This window comes from Stigmatopora argus, chromosome 13 (assembly GCF_051989625.1).
Source record: "Stigmatopora argus isolate UIUO_Sarg chromosome 13, RoL_Sarg_1.0, whole genome shotgun sequence".
NCBI classification, from domain to species: Eukaryota; Metazoa; Chordata; class Actinopteri; order Syngnathiformes; family Syngnathidae; genus Stigmatopora; species Stigmatopora argus.
The window spans coordinates 14,104,583-14,127,190 of NC_135399.1; the positions used below are offsets into that span (position 1 = coordinate 14,104,583).

General features: G+C 38.5%; 1 protein-coding gene across 2 annotated transcripts in view; it reads left to right on the plus strand.

The window, feature by feature from the left end:
• Positions 1 to 22,608, plus strand: part of nalcn (sodium leak channel, non-selective) — a 34,327-nt gene that overhangs the window by 9,728 nt on the left and 1,991 nt on the right. The window contains exons 13-42 of one of the 2 annotated variants that reach the window (XM_077616669.1): positions 1,820 to 1,951; positions 2,828 to 2,995; positions 3,814 to 4,005; positions 5,523 to 5,660; positions 6,495 to 6,569; positions 13,818 to 13,954; positions 14,149 to 14,290; positions 14,506 to 14,579; positions 14,697 to 14,868; positions 15,134 to 15,225; positions 15,343 to 15,465; positions 15,830 to 15,886; positions 16,246 to 16,366; positions 16,455 to 16,586; positions 16,680 to 16,847; positions 17,383 to 17,487; positions 17,945 to 18,051; positions 18,136 to 18,256; positions 18,361 to 18,459; positions 18,924 to 19,017; positions 19,618 to 19,724; positions 19,799 to 19,873; positions 19,950 to 20,069; positions 20,139 to 20,207; positions 20,781 to 20,929; positions 21,008 to 21,101; positions 21,641 to 21,773; positions 21,958 to 22,073; positions 22,183 to 22,340; positions 22,450 to 22,600. In XM_077616669.1, coding sequence (XP_077472795.1) covers positions 1,820 to 1,951; positions 2,828 to 2,995; positions 3,814 to 4,005; positions 5,523 to 5,660; positions 6,495 to 6,569; positions 13,818 to 13,954; positions 14,149 to 14,290; positions 14,506 to 14,579; positions 14,697 to 14,868; positions 15,134 to 15,225; positions 15,343 to 15,465; positions 15,830 to 15,886; positions 16,246 to 16,366; positions 16,455 to 16,586; positions 16,680 to 16,847; positions 17,383 to 17,487; positions 17,945 to 18,051; positions 18,136 to 18,256; positions 18,361 to 18,459; positions 18,924 to 19,017; positions 19,618 to 19,724; positions 19,799 to 19,873; positions 19,950 to 20,069; positions 20,139 to 20,207; positions 20,781 to 20,929; positions 21,008 to 21,101; positions 21,641 to 21,773; positions 21,958 to 22,073; positions 22,183 to 22,340; positions 22,450 to 22,600 — 3,621 coding nt within the window. The remainder of the gene's footprint in view (positions 1 to 1,819; positions 1,952 to 2,827; positions 2,996 to 3,813; positions 4,006 to 5,522; positions 5,661 to 6,494; positions 6,570 to 13,817; positions 13,955 to 14,148; positions 14,291 to 14,505; positions 14,580 to 14,696; positions 14,869 to 15,133; positions 15,226 to 15,342; positions 15,466 to 15,829; positions 15,887 to 16,245; positions 16,367 to 16,454; positions 16,587 to 16,679; positions 16,848 to 17,382; positions 17,488 to 17,944; positions 18,052 to 18,135; positions 18,257 to 18,360; positions 18,460 to 18,923; positions 19,018 to 19,617; positions 19,725 to 19,798; positions 19,874 to 19,949; positions 20,070 to 20,138; positions 20,208 to 20,780; positions 20,930 to 21,007; positions 21,102 to 21,640; positions 21,774 to 21,957; positions 22,074 to 22,182; positions 22,341 to 22,449; positions 22,601 to 22,608) is intronic. The other variant, XM_077616671.1, reaches the window with a different exon arrangement.

Consider the following 22,608-nt stretch of genomic DNA (forward strand, 5'->3'; position numbering starts at 1 on the left):
ACCAGAGGGATAAACACGGATGACTTCCCTCTGAGCTTTCTGCTCCATTAAATGTATCACCCGGGGCAATATTTTCTCAAGAGAATTTAGTGGGGAATACTAGGGAAAGTCAAACGCTAGAATCAAATTTTCAGGTTTCTCAGGATCTCCTTGTAGATATCCCCGCGGCAACGCACTTCAGAACAATAGCCATTCTTACTGCAAAACACTCCTCAAACATGGCAGACATGCTGGGCTTTCTATACTCCTGAGGAACTCCAGTAATGCTGTCCATTCCGTGAAGTTTTTATTTTTTAGTATTATACAATCATTTCCTATTAAGTACAGAAGTTTCCCAACAATAATTCAAACTAAACAAACCGTCAACAGCTTATGTTGTGGGTATTTTAGGGTATTGTTATCCCAAAAAACTGTTAATGTTATATTGTTGTTATATACTAATGTTGTACCCCATTTCACGCTTTTTCTTCATCCAAAAATGCAACTATAACCACAAATATTTATATATATATATAAATATGTATGTGTATATATATATATATGTATGTATATATATATATATATATATGTATGTATATATATATGTGTATATATGTATATATATGTATGTATATGTGTATATATAAATGTATATAAATGTATATATGTATATATGTATATATATATATGTATATATGTGTATATATATATATATATATATATATATGTATATATGTGTATATATGTATATATATATGTGTATATATGTATGTATATATATGTATATATATATGTGTATATATGTATGTATATATGTATATATGTGTATATATGTATGTATATATATGTATATATATGTGTATATATATATATGTATATATGTGTATATATGTGTATATATATGTATATATATATGTGTATATATGTATGTATATATGTATATATATATGTGTATATATGTATGTATATATGTATATATATGTGTATATATATGTATATATATATATATGTATATATGTATGTATATATGTATGTATATATATATATATATATTAAGGTCGAATGTGGAATAATGCATCCTATGTTCTCCGTACATGATTAGAATATGCCGATGGGTTTACAATTACGTGCGCTCATGCACGAAAACTAATAATACCAAATCCCTAATAAAATAGATTTTGACCTTAACCTAAATGTCTGAATGTAATCGTTCCTACATTACTATTACTAATAATATGGCACTAGCCCAAGTCCCTTGGTCTTTTTTGGTCGAATATCTCTTCCCCATTGCCCATCTCTTATTTGGCTCTTTTCCATGTGATATTTTGCGCCCACTCCCAAGCTGTTCTCGCCACACGCGTGCAGTTCTTCCAGGGTCGTGATCACATCTGTTAAATTGTTTCCAAACCAAGACGGGCAAGGGCGTTTTTCTTGTCTGTTTCCTCTATCACTTTTTCTTTGTGCCCTGATTGTTTCCTCCTTGCGATGTTGTCGTAGGCGTTCAATTTCACAGCGCGTCCCACGAGAAATAACACACGGTGATTGCCCCTTTCTCCGCTTGTTTCTGCCGCCGTGAATACACACTGATTTGCTTGTTTGGCTTGATGTTGCATTCAGAAAAAAAAGCTCGCTGATTGCTTTCACTTGCAATGAATTGTGCCTGCTGGATTGACGTTTAACGTACGCATTCTATAGAGTATGTTTGACATATGGATGTGTTGTGCCTTATATAATATACTATTACAATTGTTTTTCCCTTTTGTGGATTAGCCATAACTTGAGTTTCAATAGCAGTTAAATCGAAATGGCAGTTCTCACAATTACTACTTTGTTTCCACAGCAACTGATGCGCTCGTCCGTGTTCCACATGTTCATCTTGAGTATGGTCGCCGTTGACGTGATCGTTGCTGCGAGCAACTATTACAAAGGCGACAACCACCGCAGGCATTATGATGAATTTTACCTGGCAGAGGTAAGAGTTACCTTTCAGTTTTTAAACATTATTGCCACGCCAAACTCAGTCATTTAATCCGTTTGATTTAGAGAGGCTTTTCCTGATTCTGACCTAGATTTTAAAAATGAAAAATAACAGCTACTATGATGTTTTGATTGTTTTTCTTCTCCAGTTAAATGCTATCTTAGGTGAAAATGCCTCCATATTTGGGATATAATAATGATAAATTAATAATTTGTTCTATGGTCAGACTGGCACATTCATGAAAATTTTAATACCTATTTACGTACTTTGCTACCTTTGGGCCAAATATCATAAGAAGTTTAATAGTAAGAAAAAAATCAAAGCCAATAAAAACTCTTAGACAAGTGGTTGACACAAAGTGTAATACAGTAATCCCTCGAATATCGTGGTTAACGTAGACCAGACATGGCCACGATAAACAAAAAAACCAAAGTAGGATCACCCCCATTATAACTACCACAATACATGTTTTCGCGCCTATACAGAAGTACAAGTACAATTATCAAAGTGTATATTTATTAAATATTACAGCTATAAGCATGTCAAAAGACTGCAATGTATTACTATCCAAATATAATGTATATATTTAAATATGTAACTACTTTAAGTACTGTCCTCGCGGTGAAAATAGTTCCTCTCTGCTTGATATAAATTAAAAAAACTGGTAAATGGGAGTTTTAGTCCAAGTCCTCTGTCTACTTCTGGCCATGGTTCCATTACTGTATAGCACAATACATAGTGATGCAAAATACAATCTAAAGTAAATCAAATTTGTTCCATAATAATAATAAATCCAATAAATACACTTCAATATAATTACGTCAACATTGTGAAAATACAAATGTCCTTTTGTAATATTTGTTATTTTAGGTGGCCTTTACTGTTTTATTTGACCTGGAAGCTCTTCTGAAGATATGGTGTCTGGGCTTTTCTGGCTACTTTAGCTCCTCCCTGCACAAGTTTGAACTCTTGCTGGTTGTAGGGACCACCCTTCACATCTACCCAGATCTCTACCATTCCCAGTTCACCTATTTCCAGGTCAGAAATCATCCCCCCATACCCATTTATTGTGCTAAACGTGTCTAAATTGCTGAGATTGCTCATCCATACAGCCGATGATTCATAAAGGATAATTTACGAGCGGTGCTTAATGCAGAACGATGATATTTTTACTCTGTATATCAAATTGAATGGTTGTCCTTCGCCTTGACTGATCGTCTTTCAATCCAAACAAAATTCCACATGCATCTCCAGCCACACTCATCAATTTTGACATGACTCAGAATGATTTTTAATCATCCCAAGGAGCCCTCTACTCTATCTGTGCTCAGAATGGCAATGGTTCGACTAGCGGCATGAGTCAACAGCTCAGTCCGTCTGATTCATTCAGAAAGACGCCAATGGATGATTCTGGAACCTTTAGTGGGCAGTGAGAGAGCGTGCTGCCAATATCGGTTTAAAATAAATCAGATGTCTGTGTCTGTGTCACAATACATCGTATAATTACATTTCATGCAAATCATTTCAACGTCTTGTGAGGGCCAGGAACATTCTGGCAGTGATGTGAGAGCGCCATTGTCTCTGCCTAATTTGTAGCTGCTGGAAAATACTGTTTATATGCCATCATACAGTAATCCAATCCAAAAGATGCATATTTAAAGCTGTTTTGACTAGCGGGCCATGTTTTTTTACACCCCTGATTTAAAATCATTGCACTACAAAATGTGACTTGTAATCCAGAAAATACGCTATACAGAGATTTTGCATTAATATTTTTTATTCTATTGTCACCTTTGCTTTACCAAACTATTCTTGCTAGGTTTCCATAAAAGGCACATTTTCCTTTTTTTTCAAAGGTACTTCGTGTGGTACGTTTGATTAAGATCTCCCCAGCATTAGAAGACTTTGTCTACAAGATATTTGGCCCGGGTAAAAAATTGGGCAGCCTGGTGGTGTTCACCGCCAGCCTTCTCATCGTCATGTCGGCCATCAGTCTTCAGATGTTCTGCTTTGTGGAAGACCTGGATCGCTTCACCACTTTCCCAAGGGTAAGAAACTACCATGCTTCGGTCGGGGAATGTTGAAGTTATGCGTGCATTAATATCATACATCATACTTTGCCTGAATTTGAACGCATTCTTGCTCTAGACAAAGACTGGCCATTATTCTCATTTCTTGCCACCAACGAAGGACGTTTTGTTGATCATTATTCATAACGTCTTGGAGTCCTTGTGCCTTGTGTTTTGACATAGTTATGAGATTGTGAATGTCTTTTTAAAACTTTGACGTCCCACTCGTGTAATCCACCCCTCCCTTTAGAGTTGGGACATCTAATCAGGGCCTCCGGATGTAATAAAAATGAACAAAAGAAAAGAAAGGGCAGAGCGCCTTTGGGGAGCGGTCATCAACTTCCATCCTCCTTGCAAGTGAAAATTAAGAAGGACGTATTTTCTCTTTATTTATACGTGTTTTTTAGTGGATGTATAATGGCGAACCTGACAAAAATAATTGCTAATAATGTGTACAGCACTTTTAAGTGTTTACCTTAAATCTCAAGATTGCCATGGTGAAAGTACAATAACTATAGTTGAGTTCAAATCTAATTTGATATATTCAGTTTGATGATGCTGTGACACATCTACTTGGCTCATTAATAACAGTTAATGGCAGGCCACAAAAACCTAATTCTGTAATGTACTGAATAAATGTCTCTTTCGAGGTAATTGAGCGTAAGTGCGTAAATAATGGAAGTCTTTTCTTGACACCCTCGACTTTACCCACTTGTACTTCCGAGGAGTACATCGATTATGCCGTAATAACACATCTTCCATTATCCAACCAGTGGCCGAAGAAGCGTGACTCATTAAAGTCTGGTGCTCATGCTATCTACTAGATGGTGGCGTTTTCCATAGACATGCAAAATTTCATAAGATCTATTTAGGATGTTCTAGCGCACAGGTGTCAAAGTGGCGGCCCGGGGGCCAATTCTGACCCGCCGCATCATTTTGTGTGGCCCGGGAAAGTAAATCATTAGTGCCGACTTTCTGTTTTAGGATATATATATATATATATTTGATATTTCCAATCCATTTTTTTCTTTGTGTTTTTAGTTCAAAAATCATTTTGTAAAATATAAAAAAATATAGAAATATTTTCTGTTTTCCACTTTAATATGGAATATAATGATTAAAAGAGATTTTCCCTTACTAAGAAAAAAGCTCAAATAAACCTTGTTTAGACCTATAAAAAACAGAATATTCAGGGATTTTGATCCAGTTCTTTTAATCCATTTATAAAAAAAATAATGAAAATATTATATCGAAAATGGTCGGCCCACATGAAATCAAGTTAAAGTTAACGTGGCCCGTGAACCAACCCGAGTCTGACACCCTTGCATTTTTCGACCTCTTCGTGCAGTAGATGATGATGTTTGTATATCTCACAATGGCAGGAGAGAAAAATGTAGTCACCAAGATGAATCATGTTCATTTCATCTTCATCTTGTGTCACTATCGAGCTTCTTTACACTCTCACTGTGAACCTTGTTTTTTTTCTCTGCTTGTAGGCTTTCATGTCCATGTTTCAGATTTTGACCCAGGAGGGCTGGGTCGATGTTATGGATCAGACGCTAGTAGCAGTAGGTCACATGTGGGCTCCGGTTGTGGCCATTTACTTCATCCTCTACCATCTGTTTGCAACATTGGTAAGACTTTTAACTGGTAGATAAGACAACCACGACAATAATACCTCTACTTACAAAATATTCAGGTTCCCAAAAGCTTCAGTAGAAACATTTTGTTCCAAGAAAGGAAAGAAATTCAACTTATGAAACCCAAAATCTCCCAGAAATCCAACATTTCCCGAAACGTAAATACATAGAAAACATGACAAAGCCCAAAAGCTATTTGTTTTTGCAGTTTATTTATTTTAATTCAAGTTGAAAGGGATTTCCAAATCATCTTTTTTTGGTTCTAAACCAAAAATGTTAGAGTTCTGAACAATTTAAATGGTCCAGTAAAACCCAGTTGACAAAATTAACATTCACTTAGGCAAACAGGGGAGACACTTCATTCGAGCAAACAATATTTGTAAGCATTAAAAGCAAACAAATGTCACGGAAGCTTCACAAATTGTTTTCTTATCTTAATGCATTTGATTACATACTGCCTGATCACCCTGTTACGCTTTCTCGAGCTTGACAGCCAATCGAGAGCAGACTTGCGAAGTGCTAACATTTTAGTGTTTGTCCTCCTAATTCTGTGAAGTGTCTGAATGACTCATAGCTTCTCCTCTTCCCAGAGGATGTCTTTGACGATGGCACACACATCAAATTGAATTACTGTAATTATTTTTCGAAGAACCATTAGAAATGGCCACTTCAAATCAAAATGGCACATTCTGTGTTATTTTCTGGCATGACCTTTTTTGACTCCTGATAAACAGTATGAAAATAAATCAATTTGATTTGGGGGAAAATAAACAAATCTTAAATTTTAGCTGTCTAATAAAATGTTGTTTCTCCCCGTTGTTGTTCTAGATTCTGCTCAGTCTTTTTGTGGCTGTTATATTGGATAATCTTGAGCTGGATGAAGACTTGAAAAAGCTTAAACAGGTAAGGACATTTTAATCAATAAGCCCAGACAATATATTATCTGTCACATTTTATTTAAAATACTTCTCTGGTACCAACTCGGGAATAAAATACTAAATATACTACCAACTATCTAAACATACCATAAAATATCCTGCACATTGTTGCATTGTCAAGTTAATATTGCTCATAAAATGGATATAATGGCACTTTTTCAATAGCCATGCTCAGAACCGGAATTGATTTTTTAATGCAAAAGACTGTATTTTGTTTCCCTATAATTTTAATGTCATTAAACATGTGTGAAAAACGTAATTTCGAAAAATGTAGCCAGGGTGGCTCATATGATGTTTGGCGGTTACCATGAATCAAAGCTCAACCTCTCACAATCTCTGTCATGCTCTATATACATCAGAAATAAGTGTCGGTAAAGCAGCCAAACATGTCAGCTCCACTTGGGTGCCATTGTATTATGCTTCGTCTACCCAAGAAAAGCCGACATCTACAGTGCATGGGTGTGTGCGTGTGACTTTCAAGTGTGAAGGTGTGGAACATTGAAATGGAAATTCAAATGTGCAGTCAAGCTTGAAGCAATAAAGCTTACCTGCACAATTATGCATGCTGCCAGTGAGCCATTCATCAAGTCTTTTTTTATAGAGCGTATTGCTTGCTGAGGAAGAAGCAGTGTTATTATTTTTAAAGTCTAATAAAACAACAAAACATGACCTGAGATGAGATTTTTATTCAAAACCTTAGCATACTTACGTTCTGAATTTGTACAAATTTAGGGTGAGACTGTATAGGATAAAAGCAGTATACGTGAATAGTTATTTTTTGTTAAATATGTTTGATTGATTCATTTTGAGAATAGAAAGAATAGAAACAAGGCCTAAAAAGGCTATAAATTGATGTCTGAGCGCCATTTTGTAGATTAATAGATTAGTTGATTAACTAAATAATCAATTGCTTGCCTAACCCTAATCAGGTGGGTGTCAAAGTCCAAATATTTCATGCCCTGATATTATTATAGAATATTTGATACCCTGATCAACATCTACTAGCAGCCTGTTATTTTTTATTTGAGGTATTTCTGCTACTCGAATTACGAATTGGTTGCATGATTGAGTTTGCAAAATGATCAGAGCTCGCTGTGCCACTTTTAATGACATGTTTGAAGGTAAATGATGTCAATTCATGCCTGAGTGGCGCCTTCATCACTCTCACGTTTACGCATGGACGCCGTCTGCAACAAACATCGCATTGTTGTGTGCTCTTGAAAATACACGCACACTCCTCAGTGTTGATTAGGATAATGCATTTAGTGCGTGAAATTAGGTTGGCTCCAAAGGTTTAATAAAAAGACGGCAGACTGTTAGACGGACAGTAGAGGAAACCAGAAGTGACGCTCCGTCACTGCACACCCACACACTCTTCCATGTCCTTTATGCCCAGAGAATGTGCAAAAAAATTATGCAAAACGTTATGTTATGTCCGGATTGATGCAAAGGATGCCTTTATATCCTGCCTCTTTTTTTATGGCGTGCCAAATTCAGTTTGATTTTGCGACTAGATTTATTTATTTTTGGCCAGAAAAGTTAACTTATTGGTCGCCGTTGACGGCGCTAGACGTCCAATCCACTGCCAGTTTAAGCGAATTAGACATGAAGTTAGTTTTGTGTCACTCTCTTGTCATTTTAGAGTATTTCTTTTAAATTTTGAATTGATTCCTGTTGGTTTTGGGGGAATTTCTGGTCTGCTTCCTGTTCATTGATTGTTTTTGTTGATTTTGGGGGATTTCGAGGTTACTTTCGGTTGTGTTTGGGGCATTTTAAAGTTGCTTGCCTACTCATAATGCCATTAAAGTCAAATGTGACTGCGAATAAGAAATTGAAATGTATTTTATTCTGCATGTACAGTTTGAATGGGCTACAAACTCTGACTCTAGTGGTCCGCTTCCGGCCTGGGGGCCGTATTTTTGACACCACTGGGTAAAAGTGGGGGTGCAGGAGATGGGCAGTAATGTTTAACCTGTGCGAGTAAATATCGTCCAATTTAAAGAGGGGTGGAAATAGTGTTTACCCCTCAGGTTGCAGTTGTGATGGTAATCATGTGGGTGTGTTTATAGGAAAATGTGTTGCAGTCGCACACCACCTCAGGCCAGGTAGATGAGTCATGAGATGCATTGGAGAAATTGTTCAGGAGAAAAAGGAGCTGTGAAAATCACAATTCAAAAAGACGATAGATGTTGGCTTGCACAAAACTAAAGCGAATTTGCCTTTGACTTGAGAGTAGCACTCCAGTGTATCTCAACCAGATCGAATGCATTATGGAGGTGAGGAAAGCTGATTGTTTTTAATTAAACTAAAAGTCTGCACTTCATTTGAGGGAATTCATGGAGCGAGGGCTTATTTAGGGGGATTTAGCGACAGAGAAGAAAGCCTATAGAGAGAGAGGAGAGTGCAGAAAGACAAAGAGCCACCCCCAGAGACCCCTCAGAGAATTCCCAGGCAATATGCTCTAACAGATTCATTTTAATGCCACTACAGGCACCTAAAATGCTCTATGAGAGGATTCCTTACCACCTTATGGAGATATATTTTTTATGGAAATAGCCCAAGTTACCTGTTCTTTTATTCGGTTTTTTTTCACGAAGTGCCGCTCATGTAAAAGTGTTGACACAAACGAGTTGTGAAACATTGTCATTTTGTATTACCGTTACAATAAATGCCTCAGCAGCTTCAAAACGAATGATCAGAAGTAAATTACACACCGAAATAATTGTGCCTTTTTCCCTATTTGAACAGAGCAGGTGTCACATATTATAAATCCCAAAGTGTGTGTTTATGCAATCTAGGTCTCAAATATCATGGGTACATAATATCATTTTTTTCTCAGTCAGCACTTTTGTTTTTCCTCTCATCTGTTTATATTTCCCTCCAGTAGCTGACAACTTTAAAGTCCCACTCACACCGTAGGGGGTGCTTTACTGAATTCGATAGATTAGACTTCACTGAGCCATAATCTGATTTTTTATTCTTTGTAAAATAAACCCACAAAGGGCAAAACACTGTTTCAGTCCCATTTCGCTGTTGGTCAATCGCATTTCAAATGCAATAACGGAAAACTCCGAATGCGTTTTATTTCCCATATTATTGTTTTTTTTTTAGACTTGACGCAAAAACAAGGCCAGCAATGATTTGCCAAAAGCCCTGAAAGAGAGACGAAGTGTGTTTTATAGATAATAGTGCACCGCTGTATGTTGTTTTGAATGGTGAAGGTAGCTATTAGAGCTTTATGAGCTGTGCGGCTCGACGCCACGCCTCATTAGCCAACTAATGAGAGGAGGAGAGGGTGAACCCGCTCCGTCACTCAGCTCTCCTTCCCCTGGGTAGGTTAGCTGGTTGAATGGGCCCTGAAACATGGGGGGACTCAACCCAAATGTGTCTTGTGCAAGTAGGTTTTTAAATGGCATGATATACATACTTATTAATGTTAGCCTTAGTCATAGACGTGTCACAGTAAAAGGAGGAATTTTTAAACTCTGCAATAAAACTGCTAAGGTTTGAAAAAGAAATAACTTTATTATATTCAAACATGGGACAGCAGACTCAAATCCGCTCCATTGACTTTGGTGTAAATCAGTGGCGGAAGAAATTTATCCAGAATTATTGCTCTGTACATCATTTAACATCTATTTTAGACCATACCTGTCAACCTCAGCCAATTGCTCCCTTTATTAATGATTGCAATTCCCCTTATTAAGCGATAAAAAAATGTACAAATGTAGCGTGGCACATATTTACTCATGTAGGGCGCACTTAAAAGTCTAAAATGTTCTCCAAAGTGGACGACGGGGTGCCTAATCAGTATGCACTAAATTTAAGATTCTGTAGATGTCGCTGTGTGACGCTGACAGCTTGACTGTCTGGGTACATTGCTTGCTGACGCGATATATTTATAGTATAGTGAAAATGGGAATGCACGCGCGTTAAAGCATGACAATATTGGCATTCGACGATGACGTTTTTGTCTACTACCAGTGACCGAGACGATCCGGATTAGAGCCGAAATGGGTAAAACGAGATCGGTTTTACAAAAAAACGTACTAAAAAAATCCTGTACAAAAGTTGTTATATGGCGGACACAATTTGAAATGATCAAAAAACGTATAAAATATGGGAAAAACTTATAAGTTGACAGGTATCTTAGACTCTCCTCTCACCCAACCAACCTGAAACCTAGGCGCCTAGAGGCCAACTAATTTCCCCCCTGGTGTTCAAATATGGGACTAAAGCTAAATTTCACATTAATCTCTTCTTTTTTTATGCCTCGGTCTGGAAAATGGCTTGAATAAGAGGTTCAGCTTGTTTAGCTTAGCCGAGCCTGAAATTGGCTTGAATGAAGGAGGAAGCCGTGGTGGGTTCGACTGAGTGACTCCTCAAGGCAAAACACATTAGTCTTCGCTCCATTGTTACAGTAAATCTCATCCATTCACCGTCACACTCTGGAGAATACAAAGAATATGTAGACTTACAGCAACACGTACTGTAAGCAAACTGTTTCGTAGCTGGACTGTAGCAATTGGCCCTAAAGCTGGAACAGAACACAATGGCCCGAAAAGTCATGCATTTTCCCCTTTGCCCTTTATTAATGCTCACGTTATTGATCCTGTACATCGACCGCGGAGGGTGCCGAGTTTTAACACATGTACTGTCAGGTTAATAGTGATCCATGGTGGCTTAATGGCAATAGCAGCACAGGTGAACAACCTTGCACAGCGTCAATAGATGAGCAGCGAACAAAGGAAACTGTTCAAGTAAAGCTGACAAACACCTTTTTTTTTTTACAACGAACTCTGGACGTAAATTGCCGTGAGGTAAAATAGCACGTCTTATACAATCTAAATACTCTCCAGTACTACAGTGTACGTGGCACTGTGCTCCCAGGGTTAAATTCAATTAAATCCAGTGTACCGTTGCCTTATTTCTTCTCTCCGTCGGAATGCCCACAATGGAAATAAACACAAATAATTGGCTTGTGTCAAAGATCTCGAGTTGAATATGTGATTTAAACTTTGGAAAGTTTTGCAAAAAACAACGTTACAAGTCGGCACAACAGAAATTCATTGAAAGTTCAGCTTTAATGGGACCTTTCTTTGTGTCAGACCAATTGAACCTTAGGGAGCACTACTGTAGGGTACATATTAATTCTGGATTGTTGTCCCCTGTTTGCAGGCATTGTTCTTGTGTTTGGTGCTTTCAATTGGACAGGATTCAACACTTTTCTTTTCTATCCGAGAATTGCAGCGCCTCAGAGCACACCTTTTTTTTCCCCTACACCACAAAGGGGGATTTTATTTTTGTGTTTTTGAATTGACAGCAAATTAAAATTCCTTTAACTCTGAGGCTTTACTGCTCAGACTACAAAATCGATTGTTGTAAATTTGGAACATGTTTATATAACATATCTTGACCAAGTGATGTGTGGCCAATGAATTGGGTTTATTTGGGGGCTAAACTGCAGTAAAATATACATAGTTATCTAGTGAATAGCATTGGAACCAAAACAACAAGGCTTTAGCCAACCTTATTTCCTCGGCCAGCATCACTAAAAGTGGACCATTAAAAAAAAATCCTGTTTTTTAATTCCAGATGATAAATGAATCGCCATGCTTTTCTCTAGCGTGCTTCCTTCTTTGTTTCAGTCACGGATGCCCAGTTATGGTGCTTCAGTCTCTTTTTTAAACTTGTAAAGTTCTTGTACTTCCTCAACTGACCTACTTTCAATTTCATATTTTGTGATAAACACAACTACATCCTCATTTCCAATGTCGGCCCCCTCTCCCGTTAAATCATCATTTTTCTAAGAATGCTGACCCACAAAATTACCTCATAATTTTTTGGGGTACAATTTCAATAGTTATGGATCTGTGTCAATCTTCATGGTTTATTGATGAGAAAAACTTGTCACTGTCCAAACATTTCTGGGTCTAACACATTTTGTATGTATAATATCTGCCATCAGAATTCAAGAACATTTGGCAAGCAAGCACACAGTGGCGCATCACTCTTTAATCTTCCTCTCACCCACGCACAAGTGAAAAGACACTTACAAATACAGAAAAGAAAGAAGCAAAATGCCCGGAATCTAATGGCAGTGTTGTCACGCCACACAGTCAGACAGGAGGGTGTTTTCTAGAGCGGACAGAGTGCAAAACATTAACCAAGCTCAACCCATTTGCCACCCAGCAAGTGGCCTGCTCTGAATGATAAGCTGCCATTCGCCATTGCTTTCAAGGCAGTACGCCGACGGTTCGGATCGGTAACGCATCAAAGGTTATCTCCAGGCACCCACCCACCCACACACAGACTACCTGCCAGGATTTATAATCAGCCTCCCCCATATGTAATTAAATGGAAAGAATTGCTATCATTTCGCTTTTGTCATTTTATTTTGTCAAGCCTTTTGCTACTTGGAACATTGTTCTATTGCTGTTCCCTTTTGTCCACCAACCACTCCAAAGTAATCTTTGTTTTCTCTCTTTTGTTGGCTTCTTCCATTATTTTCTCAAAAGTAAGTCACATCTCAATAAGTGTGCCGAAATGTGCGTGTGTTAGCGTGCCGGAGGTCAGCGCGTTGCTGCCATCATCAGGCAGAATTTTGAAGATCCACGCTATTTTCCACCTCCGCTGTTAAAATCAATCGTTCAATTTCCCCTAAACCCATGTAATGTGTCTCTTCCTACGTTATGTGGCTTTTTCTTTTTGTCTATTTCATCCACTTGTATTCAGATGTCATTATATTTCCCCTACCCCCTAACCTTAACCCATTTTATGAATATTTAAAAAACAAATGTCCGACTCACTATTACAGTATATGCAGTGTTGAAATAATTTTGATCACACCTGCCTACAATATATATGATCTTAAAATATAATAACAGAAAATGAATGTCCTCGTGCATTGGCAGTCTTAAAACTAATTCCAAACATCATTTTGGCTGAAAATCAAAACAATTAATTTGCAAATAATTTAGCTTTTGCCATGGCCGAACCCAAATTCTGTAACGGGAGCAAGATTCCTTCCCCTTGCAAGCTTGACAGCTTTTTCCTTTTAACTGTTTTTGAAGCATTTATACTGTAAAATATAGGTAGTTGTGGTGTCTTAGTTTTACATCAGCAAAAGCTCATATTTGAACACATTAGCTTCTTTACCGGCCATTGCGTTTGATGCAATACGGGTAACTTTCCACTGTCATTCCTCATTTAGCTCAAGCAAAGTGAGGCAAATGCCGACACCAAAGAGAAGCTCCCGCTCCGATTAAGGATCTTTGAAAAGTTTCCCAACAGACCTCAGATGGTTAAGATCTCTAAGCTGCCGTCCGACTTCACCGTGCCCAGAATCAGGTAAGTGGATGACTTTAAATTAAACAAAAAAATCTTTAGTTCAAATTTCTCTATAGAGAACTTCATTGGAAGCAGTCTGCCTCACAATGGCCATTCATCATTCATGTTATAAAATGTGCCCGCTACAACGATTACCTCCATTAAGGTGCCTAAATGTTTACCGCTGCCTTTTTTACGGTGTCCACGTCCACAAGGGAGAGCTTCATGAAGCAGTTCATTGACAGACAACATCAGGACCCCAGCTGTCTCTTTCGGCGACTCCCTTCAGCCTCCTCGTCCTCCTGCGACCACTCCAAACGCTCGGCCATCGAAGACAATAAGTATATCGACCAAAAGGTGATTTAATGCTCAATTTACTGCCAACTCCAATACACAGGCATGTAGGTATCAGCTTTAAAACTTTGTTCCTTTATATAACTTTGGGACTAATCCTAAGTTATAAAACCAATGGCGATCTATGATGTTTTTTTTTTATATGCCATGGTCTACATTCATCAGTTGTTCCAACTTAATTAACTTCCTGTGTTTCGCAATCTGTGTCGCCCTCTTAGCTTCGCAGGTCAATATTTAGTATCCAGGCTCGGAACCTGCTGGAAAAGGAAACAACTATCAGCAAAATACTACGGTAGGAAGACGTAAAACGCATTTATTTGAAAGGTTCTTTGATCCCGGCCATCCATGTGGGGGGAATGGAGAACAATATGTCAAGGTGAACGTAGTCGATGTCCTTTCTTTAATGTAGGGCTTGCACAAGGCAGCGGATGCTCAGCGGGTCGTTGGAAGGGCAGCCGGCCAAGGAACGTTCCATCCTCAGTGTGCAACATCACATACGCCAAGAGCGCAGATCTTTACGACACGGTTCCACCAGTCAGAGGATCAGCCGAGGGAAGTCGCTGGAGACCCTGACCCAAGATGTGAGTATTGATTTATTTGGAAAAACAATGGACCCAATGTTACTGCGTCCTTTTTCGCTTCCATCTCGCTCACATTGTGTTAAACGAAACATCTTATTTATGCTATGTTGAGTAAGAGCAGACACTGGCTGACTGAAATCGGATACGCAAACAAAACCAAATATTCTTCTATCACAAACTTATTGTCAAAGTCCGCTTTTATCAGCCACCCGGCCTTGGATTTCCAAGAGAATACGTTTATGTAACGGAGTCTTTATTTTGTAAGCATTCCAGCACGGTCCGCTACCGTAACGCCCAGAGAGAGGACAGCGAGATCAAGATGATCCAAGAAAAGAAAGAGCAGGCAGAGATGAAACGGTAGTCACACATAAAAATGCATTCATCGTAGGCAACAGCTTACATTGACGTTTACGCTGTCTTTGGTGCTGAACCGCTGTTTGACTTTTCCCTTCTTCTGGTCTTCGGTCTTGACAGAAAAGTCCAAGAGGAAGAGCTGAGGGAAAACCACCCGTACTTCGATAAGCCTTTATTCATTGTCGGCCGGGAACACCGTTTCAGGAACTTTTGCCGAATGATCGTTCGAGCTCGCTTCAACGCGTAAGATAACTTGCTACTATTGATGAAATCAAAACATTAGTATTTATTTGGATTTAAATGCCTGATTTATTTAACTAATCACACTATAGTAACAGCTTTGAAAATCATTAACACCCACATTTAAACTAAGCTTTCGGTCTGTAAAGGCAAACCTTTTGTAGGTATTGGTTCCATGGTTTGAAGTTTTTTGTTTCTTACTGCATTAATTATTTTGTTTTTTCAACACATTTACAAAAAAAATCTGTGGATTTACTCTCAAATGTTTTTTTTTTCACTTTAATCCACGTGGTTTTCTATGAAAACTAAATGATAAGACTTTCTAAGCATGTATTATCATCATTTATTTCTATGAATCCATCACCAGATCTATGACGGACCCAATCACAGGAGTGGTGAGGAACACAAAGTACCACCAACTTTAGTAAGTATTGTTAAAAATTATATATCACACCTGAAAAAAACCTTCTTAAATTTGGTTGAAATGAAATAAAATTGAAAACAGCTATTTGGTTCAGGTTTGTATTCTTATTGATTCGAGTCAAACCTCTCACCACTGGCAGAAATGCTTAAAAAAATACAGCAAGGATTGAAAAAGTCAAATGATAACCATTTTAACCAATTTATAATTTACTGCAACAAATAGTTCATTCTTATGACATAACACTGTCCACAGATTATGGAACATGCACTTTAAATATGTTAAGTTTAACTTTGTAGAGTTTCACAGCGGTTTTATCACTAAATGCGTGCGTAAATGTGTTTCAACATTTATGCCTGCAGTGACCTGTTGGGCCTGGTCACCTATTTGGATTGGGTGATGATCATCGTGACCATCTGCTCCTGCATCTCCATGATGTTTGAGTCACCTTTCACCAGGATCATGCACGTTCCCACCCTGCAGGTAAGAAAAGCATCAACAATGTGAGAGCCTGTCACCTGTCACTTCAACTCCCTTATTTGGAACAAAAACAAATTATATGTCGTTAAAGATCGGGGAGTACGTCTTTGTTATCTTCATGAGCATCGAACTAAATCTCAAGATCATGGCAGACGGTCTCTTCTTCACACCCACGGCGGTCATCAGAGACTTTGGAGGCGTGATGGACATCTTCATTTACCTCGTGAGGAACCATCGTGGCGAACGGAGTGGCGTTGTTTGCTTATAAATTGTGTTAAATGAGCGTACGACTTTGCGGTCACTCTCGCCGTCGCAGGTTAGTCTTATTTTTTTGTGCTGGCTGCCGCACGACGTCCCTCCCGAGTCTGGCGCTCAACTGCTGATGATGCTACGGAGCTTGCGACCGCTCAGGATCTTCAAGCTGGTGCCCCAGATGAGGAAGGTGGTGCGGGAGGTCCTCAAAGGCTTCAAAGAGATTTTACTGGTAAGCTAAAGCACCCTCGTCTAAATTCTGTTTAAATCGTGTAATTTTCCAAGGAATCGATTAAATAAGATTGGGTTTCCAAAAAGATTTTTTAGTATTAATTCATTAGTTTCCATTGAAGGTGAGACGTCCAATCCACTTTGACAGGGAGGTCTGGGAGCGATCCTTCCATTATTATCATATTTATTCTATTTTAAATCACTATTGAAAGGCTTTGACAATCCCACCTTCCTTACCAACTAATAACTTTTTTTTCTTTTTTGCTTGCTCAGCATAAGTCTTTGTAAAACAACAAAAATGTAATTTGCTGCACTATAAGGCACTTTGAATGATAAAACACACCCACAGAATTTTAAAAGAAAAAACCCATATGGCCATTTATAGGCCTCACTGGGACTATGAGCCACAGAAGATGCTCCCTTCAAAAAGCCAGAGCCTGATGGATGACAAGCAGCCGTGTCAGCTTCGTCGTAGCATAGCTTGGATATGCATCCTTTTAAAATGTGTTTATCTTGACTCATTGGTTGATCTTCAGGTTTCCATTCTACTTCTTACGCTGATGTTGGTGTTCGCCAGCTTTGGAGTTCAACTGTTTGCTGGAAAATTGGCCAAGTGCAATGACCCCCATGTTCTCAAGCAGGTATGGCAGGCGACATGATCATTATTTAGCCACCTTTCCCCCCGCAATGCTCGTAAGATGAACTATAGTAGGGGTGTCTTTTGCCTCATATCTGATAATACGATTTGTATCACGATTTATAGATCAACATTCGATCATAATTCATCCCGATACGACACCTTAAGACGATGATTGCGATTATTATATATTCTTATGGGAAAAAAACTAATCAAAATTGACATGAAAATACATTTATATTGGTTTATTTCTGAAACCTCATTCAATGCAAACGTAAACATGTTTCAAAGCAGTGGAGGTGCAGCCACCTATTTGTTTCCACCAAAAACACCCCTGTAAAAATTAATTCGGGCATATTTTGAATCATGAAATGTAATGATAAAGTTTTTTAAAACCACACTTAAACTATAACATCACTATTTTCATTTAATGGCAACTTTGTTTACTGTATTCCTGGCAGATTGACTGTCACGGTATATTCAGGATTAACGTCAGCGTTTCCAAAAACCTAAACCTCAAACTAAAAGTCGGAGAGAAGAAGCCAGGATTTTGGGTACCGAGAGTCTGGTAAACCACGTCCTTTATTTCTACACTTCTACACTTTCTCCTTCATTCGATGAAATGTATTCATGTCATTCTGCTGCCTTCCAGGGCTAACCCTCGCAACTTTAATTTTGACAATGTGGGAAACGCCATGTTGGCGCTGTTTGAGGTACTATCTCTAAAAGGATGGGTGGAAGTCCGAGATGTCATTATTCACCGTGTTGGACCGGTATTGAATGTTCTTTCTAGTCTCCATTTTTACCTTTTACTTTTTTTTTTTTTAAATCCTCATTATAATAACAACTGGTTATGTGTTATCTACTCTATGGACAGATCCACGGCATCTACATCCATGTCTTCGTGTTCCTCGGATGCATGATCGGACTCACTCTGTTTGTTGGTGTCGTCATTGCCAACTTTAATGAAAACAAAGTAAGTGAAGGGAAAACATTAAGCGTTGTATTTTCCGGGTGGTTAAGTCACACCAGCCAAAAAATACACAATGAATAGGGGGGAAAAATACAAGTTGCATATTTGGGAGGGTCATTTTTTATTTTAGGAGAAACCAAGAAGAAAACATGCATTAAAGTAACACTTGGAGAACAACAGGCCAAATAGGCATTCATTGGCAAAACAGTTTTTTATATTATTATAGCCTAAAAAAAAAAAACATAACAGTTTGTCAGAGAGAGAAAAAATATTTATAATTTTCACTTCAGTATTAATTTTAAGCTCAGGCAAACTAGGAAAAAAATCCAGAATGTCAGGTAATAGAAATATTCATGAAAATAACCCAAACTTTGGGGTATAAAATCGTTTTTTATTTTTTTAATGTTAGCCATAATGCCGCTTTTGACAAGTGAATATTTTTTTACTAAGGCTATATCTCCTTCCAGGGCACTGCTTTGCTTACTGTGGATCAGAGGCGATGGGAGGATTTGAAAAGTCGTCTTAAAATAGCCCAACCACTCCACCTACCTCCCCGTCCAGGTATGCGTATTTTATTAAACATTTAAACAAGCATCCTTCACGGAAAACACATAATGTTACTTTAAGTCTTAAGAAAATCATACTTTTCTGCGCATTTTCTGTTTATATCCATGCCGCGCCATCCAAACTATGTTTCAAAAATAAATTGTATTTTTTGGGGCATAAAATGTCTCAAGGCTGGGTTATATAGAAGCCATTTCTGGAGTTGTATCAAAGCAGATAAATGTTCTCCCGGGGGAATGTTTTTTTTTTCCTGACATCACCATGAGAACCAAATATTGATAAATAGTTGTCTTTAGTTTATTTGCATAAAGACAGTAAACAATTGCTACTGGACTCATTTTCTGCTCTCCTCCATTTTTACTAGCCAATGTAATATCTTGAAATGTACTTTTTTTTAAATAAAACAATGTATTCTATCTATACTCGATATTGTATTCAGCAGTACTTTACTGCCATCAAGAGGAAATAGATGAAACATTTTCTTACATTTCATTACGAAACAGTCAGTCACTCTCCTCTTTATTATGTTGAAATGATTCTTTTAATATTATGAAAGTTTATCTTTGATTTTTTTTTTTAAATCTCTTCTCCAATCAGAGACTGGCGGATTCCGGGCCAAGATGTATGACATCACACAGCACCCTTTCTTCAAACGTGGTATTGCTGTGCTGGTTTTGGCCCAGTCTGTGCTGCTCTCAGTCAAGGTCCCTAAAAAAATGTCATTTAAAAGACTACCTTAATAACTTCCAAAACTAACATGCTGCTCCTTTTATTTTAGTGGGATGTAGACGATGAAGTAACATTTCCTCTCGCCACCTTGTCAGTGGTCTTCACCTTAATATTTGTACTGGAGGTGAGCCTGCGTTCATTTCAAGTTGCCGTTGCTGTCCTTGTCTTAGTCATGTTGGACACGTACTTGTTGTTCCTAGGTAACGATGAAGTTGATAGCCATGTCTCCCGCCGGTTACTGGCAGAGTCGACGGAATCGTTACGACCTGCTGGTGACGTCGCTCGGCGTCATTTGGATCGTGCTTCACTTTGCTCTCCTGGTGAGAACCGAATTCACGTTCAGAAGCTGTCATTAGAAACCTAATCCATTTCTTTTTTTCCCTCTTCAGAATGCATATACTTACATGATGGGCACATGTGTGATTGTCTTCAGATTCTTTACAATATGTGGCAAGCACGTAAGTGTTAGGAAACAAAATGTTCTAACTGGTAAGGTATTATTGCAGCATTTCTGTTCAATTTCAATTAGAATCCATGCTTGGAAATTTTTGTCCTTAGAGCAACTTGAGTTCATGTGGGCGGGACCATTTTAGATATAATATTTAGATTTTATTTTATAAATGGATTAAAAGAACTGGATTAAAATCCCAGAATATTCAGTTTTTATATAGATCTAAAACAATGTTTATTTTAGCTTTTTTTTATATATTTTTAGATTTTACAAAATGATTTTTGAACTAAAAACACAGAAAAAATGATTAAAAAATTACAATTATTGATTTAAAAGGGGGAAAATCAGGAAATGTAATATACATATATACTCTTCATTTTAATTTGATCCCAAAACAGAAAGTCGGCACTCATGATTTACTTTCCCGGGCCACACAAAATGATGCGGCGGGCCAAATTTGGCCCCCGGGCCGGCACTTTGACACATGTACCTTAGTTGGTCATGGGGGTGCTGGAGCCTATCCCCGCTAACTATGGGGGATTTGCCATGGCTGTTAAAACAATCTGCTTAATGTCCACAGGTGACGCTGAAGATGCTGTTGTTGACTGTGGTCGTCAGCATGTACAAGAGCTTCTTCATCATCGTAGGGATGTTCCTCCTCCTCCTCTGTTATGCCTTCGCGGGCGTCGTACTCTTCGGCACCGTCAAGTACGGAGAGAACATCAACCGGTAGGTTTGGAGTGGAGAAACACGGAAAAGTCATTCTGGTTGTTCTGAATCCGGGTGTGTCTGGTCACGCTCTTGCAGGCACGCTAACTTCTCCACGGCGGGCCAAGCGATTACTGTCCTCTTTCGCATCGTCACAGGAGAGGACTGGAATAAAATTATGCATGACTGCATGGTAAGGAAGCAAAAAGATATGAACACCGATGACTTGAGTTGTTTGACTTGAACGTTATGTCTCCACAACTGTCATAAAATCCCTTTACCTCATGGATGTCCAAACTTTTTTTTGGGGGGCCGCAACAAATGAAGAAAATATCATTGAATATGAAATAGTTTCATTCTGTTCCATTTCTCAGATTTAACACTAGATAGAGTTGAACAGTGCCTCTCTGTTATTTCTAATCAATGTAGGTAACTGTAGAATTTCAGGATTTTTTTTTAAATATATAAATCCATTTTAAAAAAATCTAAAAGTCATTCTAATCATCAACAAAAAAGTTTGCACACCCCTGATTTATGGCAACGATTCCAAGCCATGATGCATTTCACAGCTGGCCACTGTAACAAGGCCATGACAAAATGACCAATTTATGCCAAATTTAAATGAACAACACAATGTCACCAGTCAGGACAGACTGGGCAGAATTAATGAGTTCCAAGATCTTTTCTGAGGACTCCAAATACATTGAAGTGACTTTTTTTTTCACGCCTCAGGTGCAAGCTCCATTTTGCACCCCGGATAAGCATCGTTACTGGGAGACTGACTGCGGTAACTACGCCGGAGCCCTCATCTACTTCTGCTCCTTCTATGTCATCATTGCCTACATCATGCTGAACCTACTAGTCGGTGAGCTCATTTGGCTTTCTCGCTTCTTCGCCAACCGCTTGTCACACACGACTACAACATCTTGAATGAAAACATGTCAGCAAATGATATGCACATCCAAGTGCCACATGGTTGTCTGTCCCTGTGTTGTTTATTTGATCCCTCATTGTTTTGAAATTGATCTTGATTGATTGTTGCGGTGCAGCCATCATTGTGGAGAACTTCTCGCTTTTCTACTCGACTGAGGAGGACCAACTGTTGAGCTACAATGACTTGAGACATTTCCAAATCATTTGGAACATGGTTGATGACAAGCGGGAGGTGAGTTTACAGCGAAGTGTGAGCGCCCCTGATGTAGTACAACAGTTTCCACTTTTTAGAATACATGATTAACGTTTCTGAGAGAATGTGCTTGTCCTTTTGTCTTCAGGGTGTCATCCCAACATCCAGGGTGAAGTTCCTACTGCGTCTCCTCAGGGGAAGGCTGGAGGTGGACTTGGACAAAGACAAGTTACTCTTCAAGCACATGTGCTACGAGATGGAGCGACTACATAGCGGGGGTGACGTTACCTTCCACGATGTGCTCAGGTGAACATGACTATTTGATATCAAGCGCAAAAAAACCTTGGTTAAAAAAACAATAATGTAAAACTTATTAAATTATTAATCCGCTTTTGTGTGCGTCCGTTCCCGCCAGCATGCTGTCCTATCGCTCCGTGGACATTCGCAAGTCTCTCCAGCTGGAGGAGCTGTTGGCCAGAGAACAGCTGGAGTACACCATCGAGGAGGAGGTCGCCAAGCAGACCATCCGCATGTGGCTGAAGAAATGCCTCAAACGCATCCGTGCCGTAAGTGC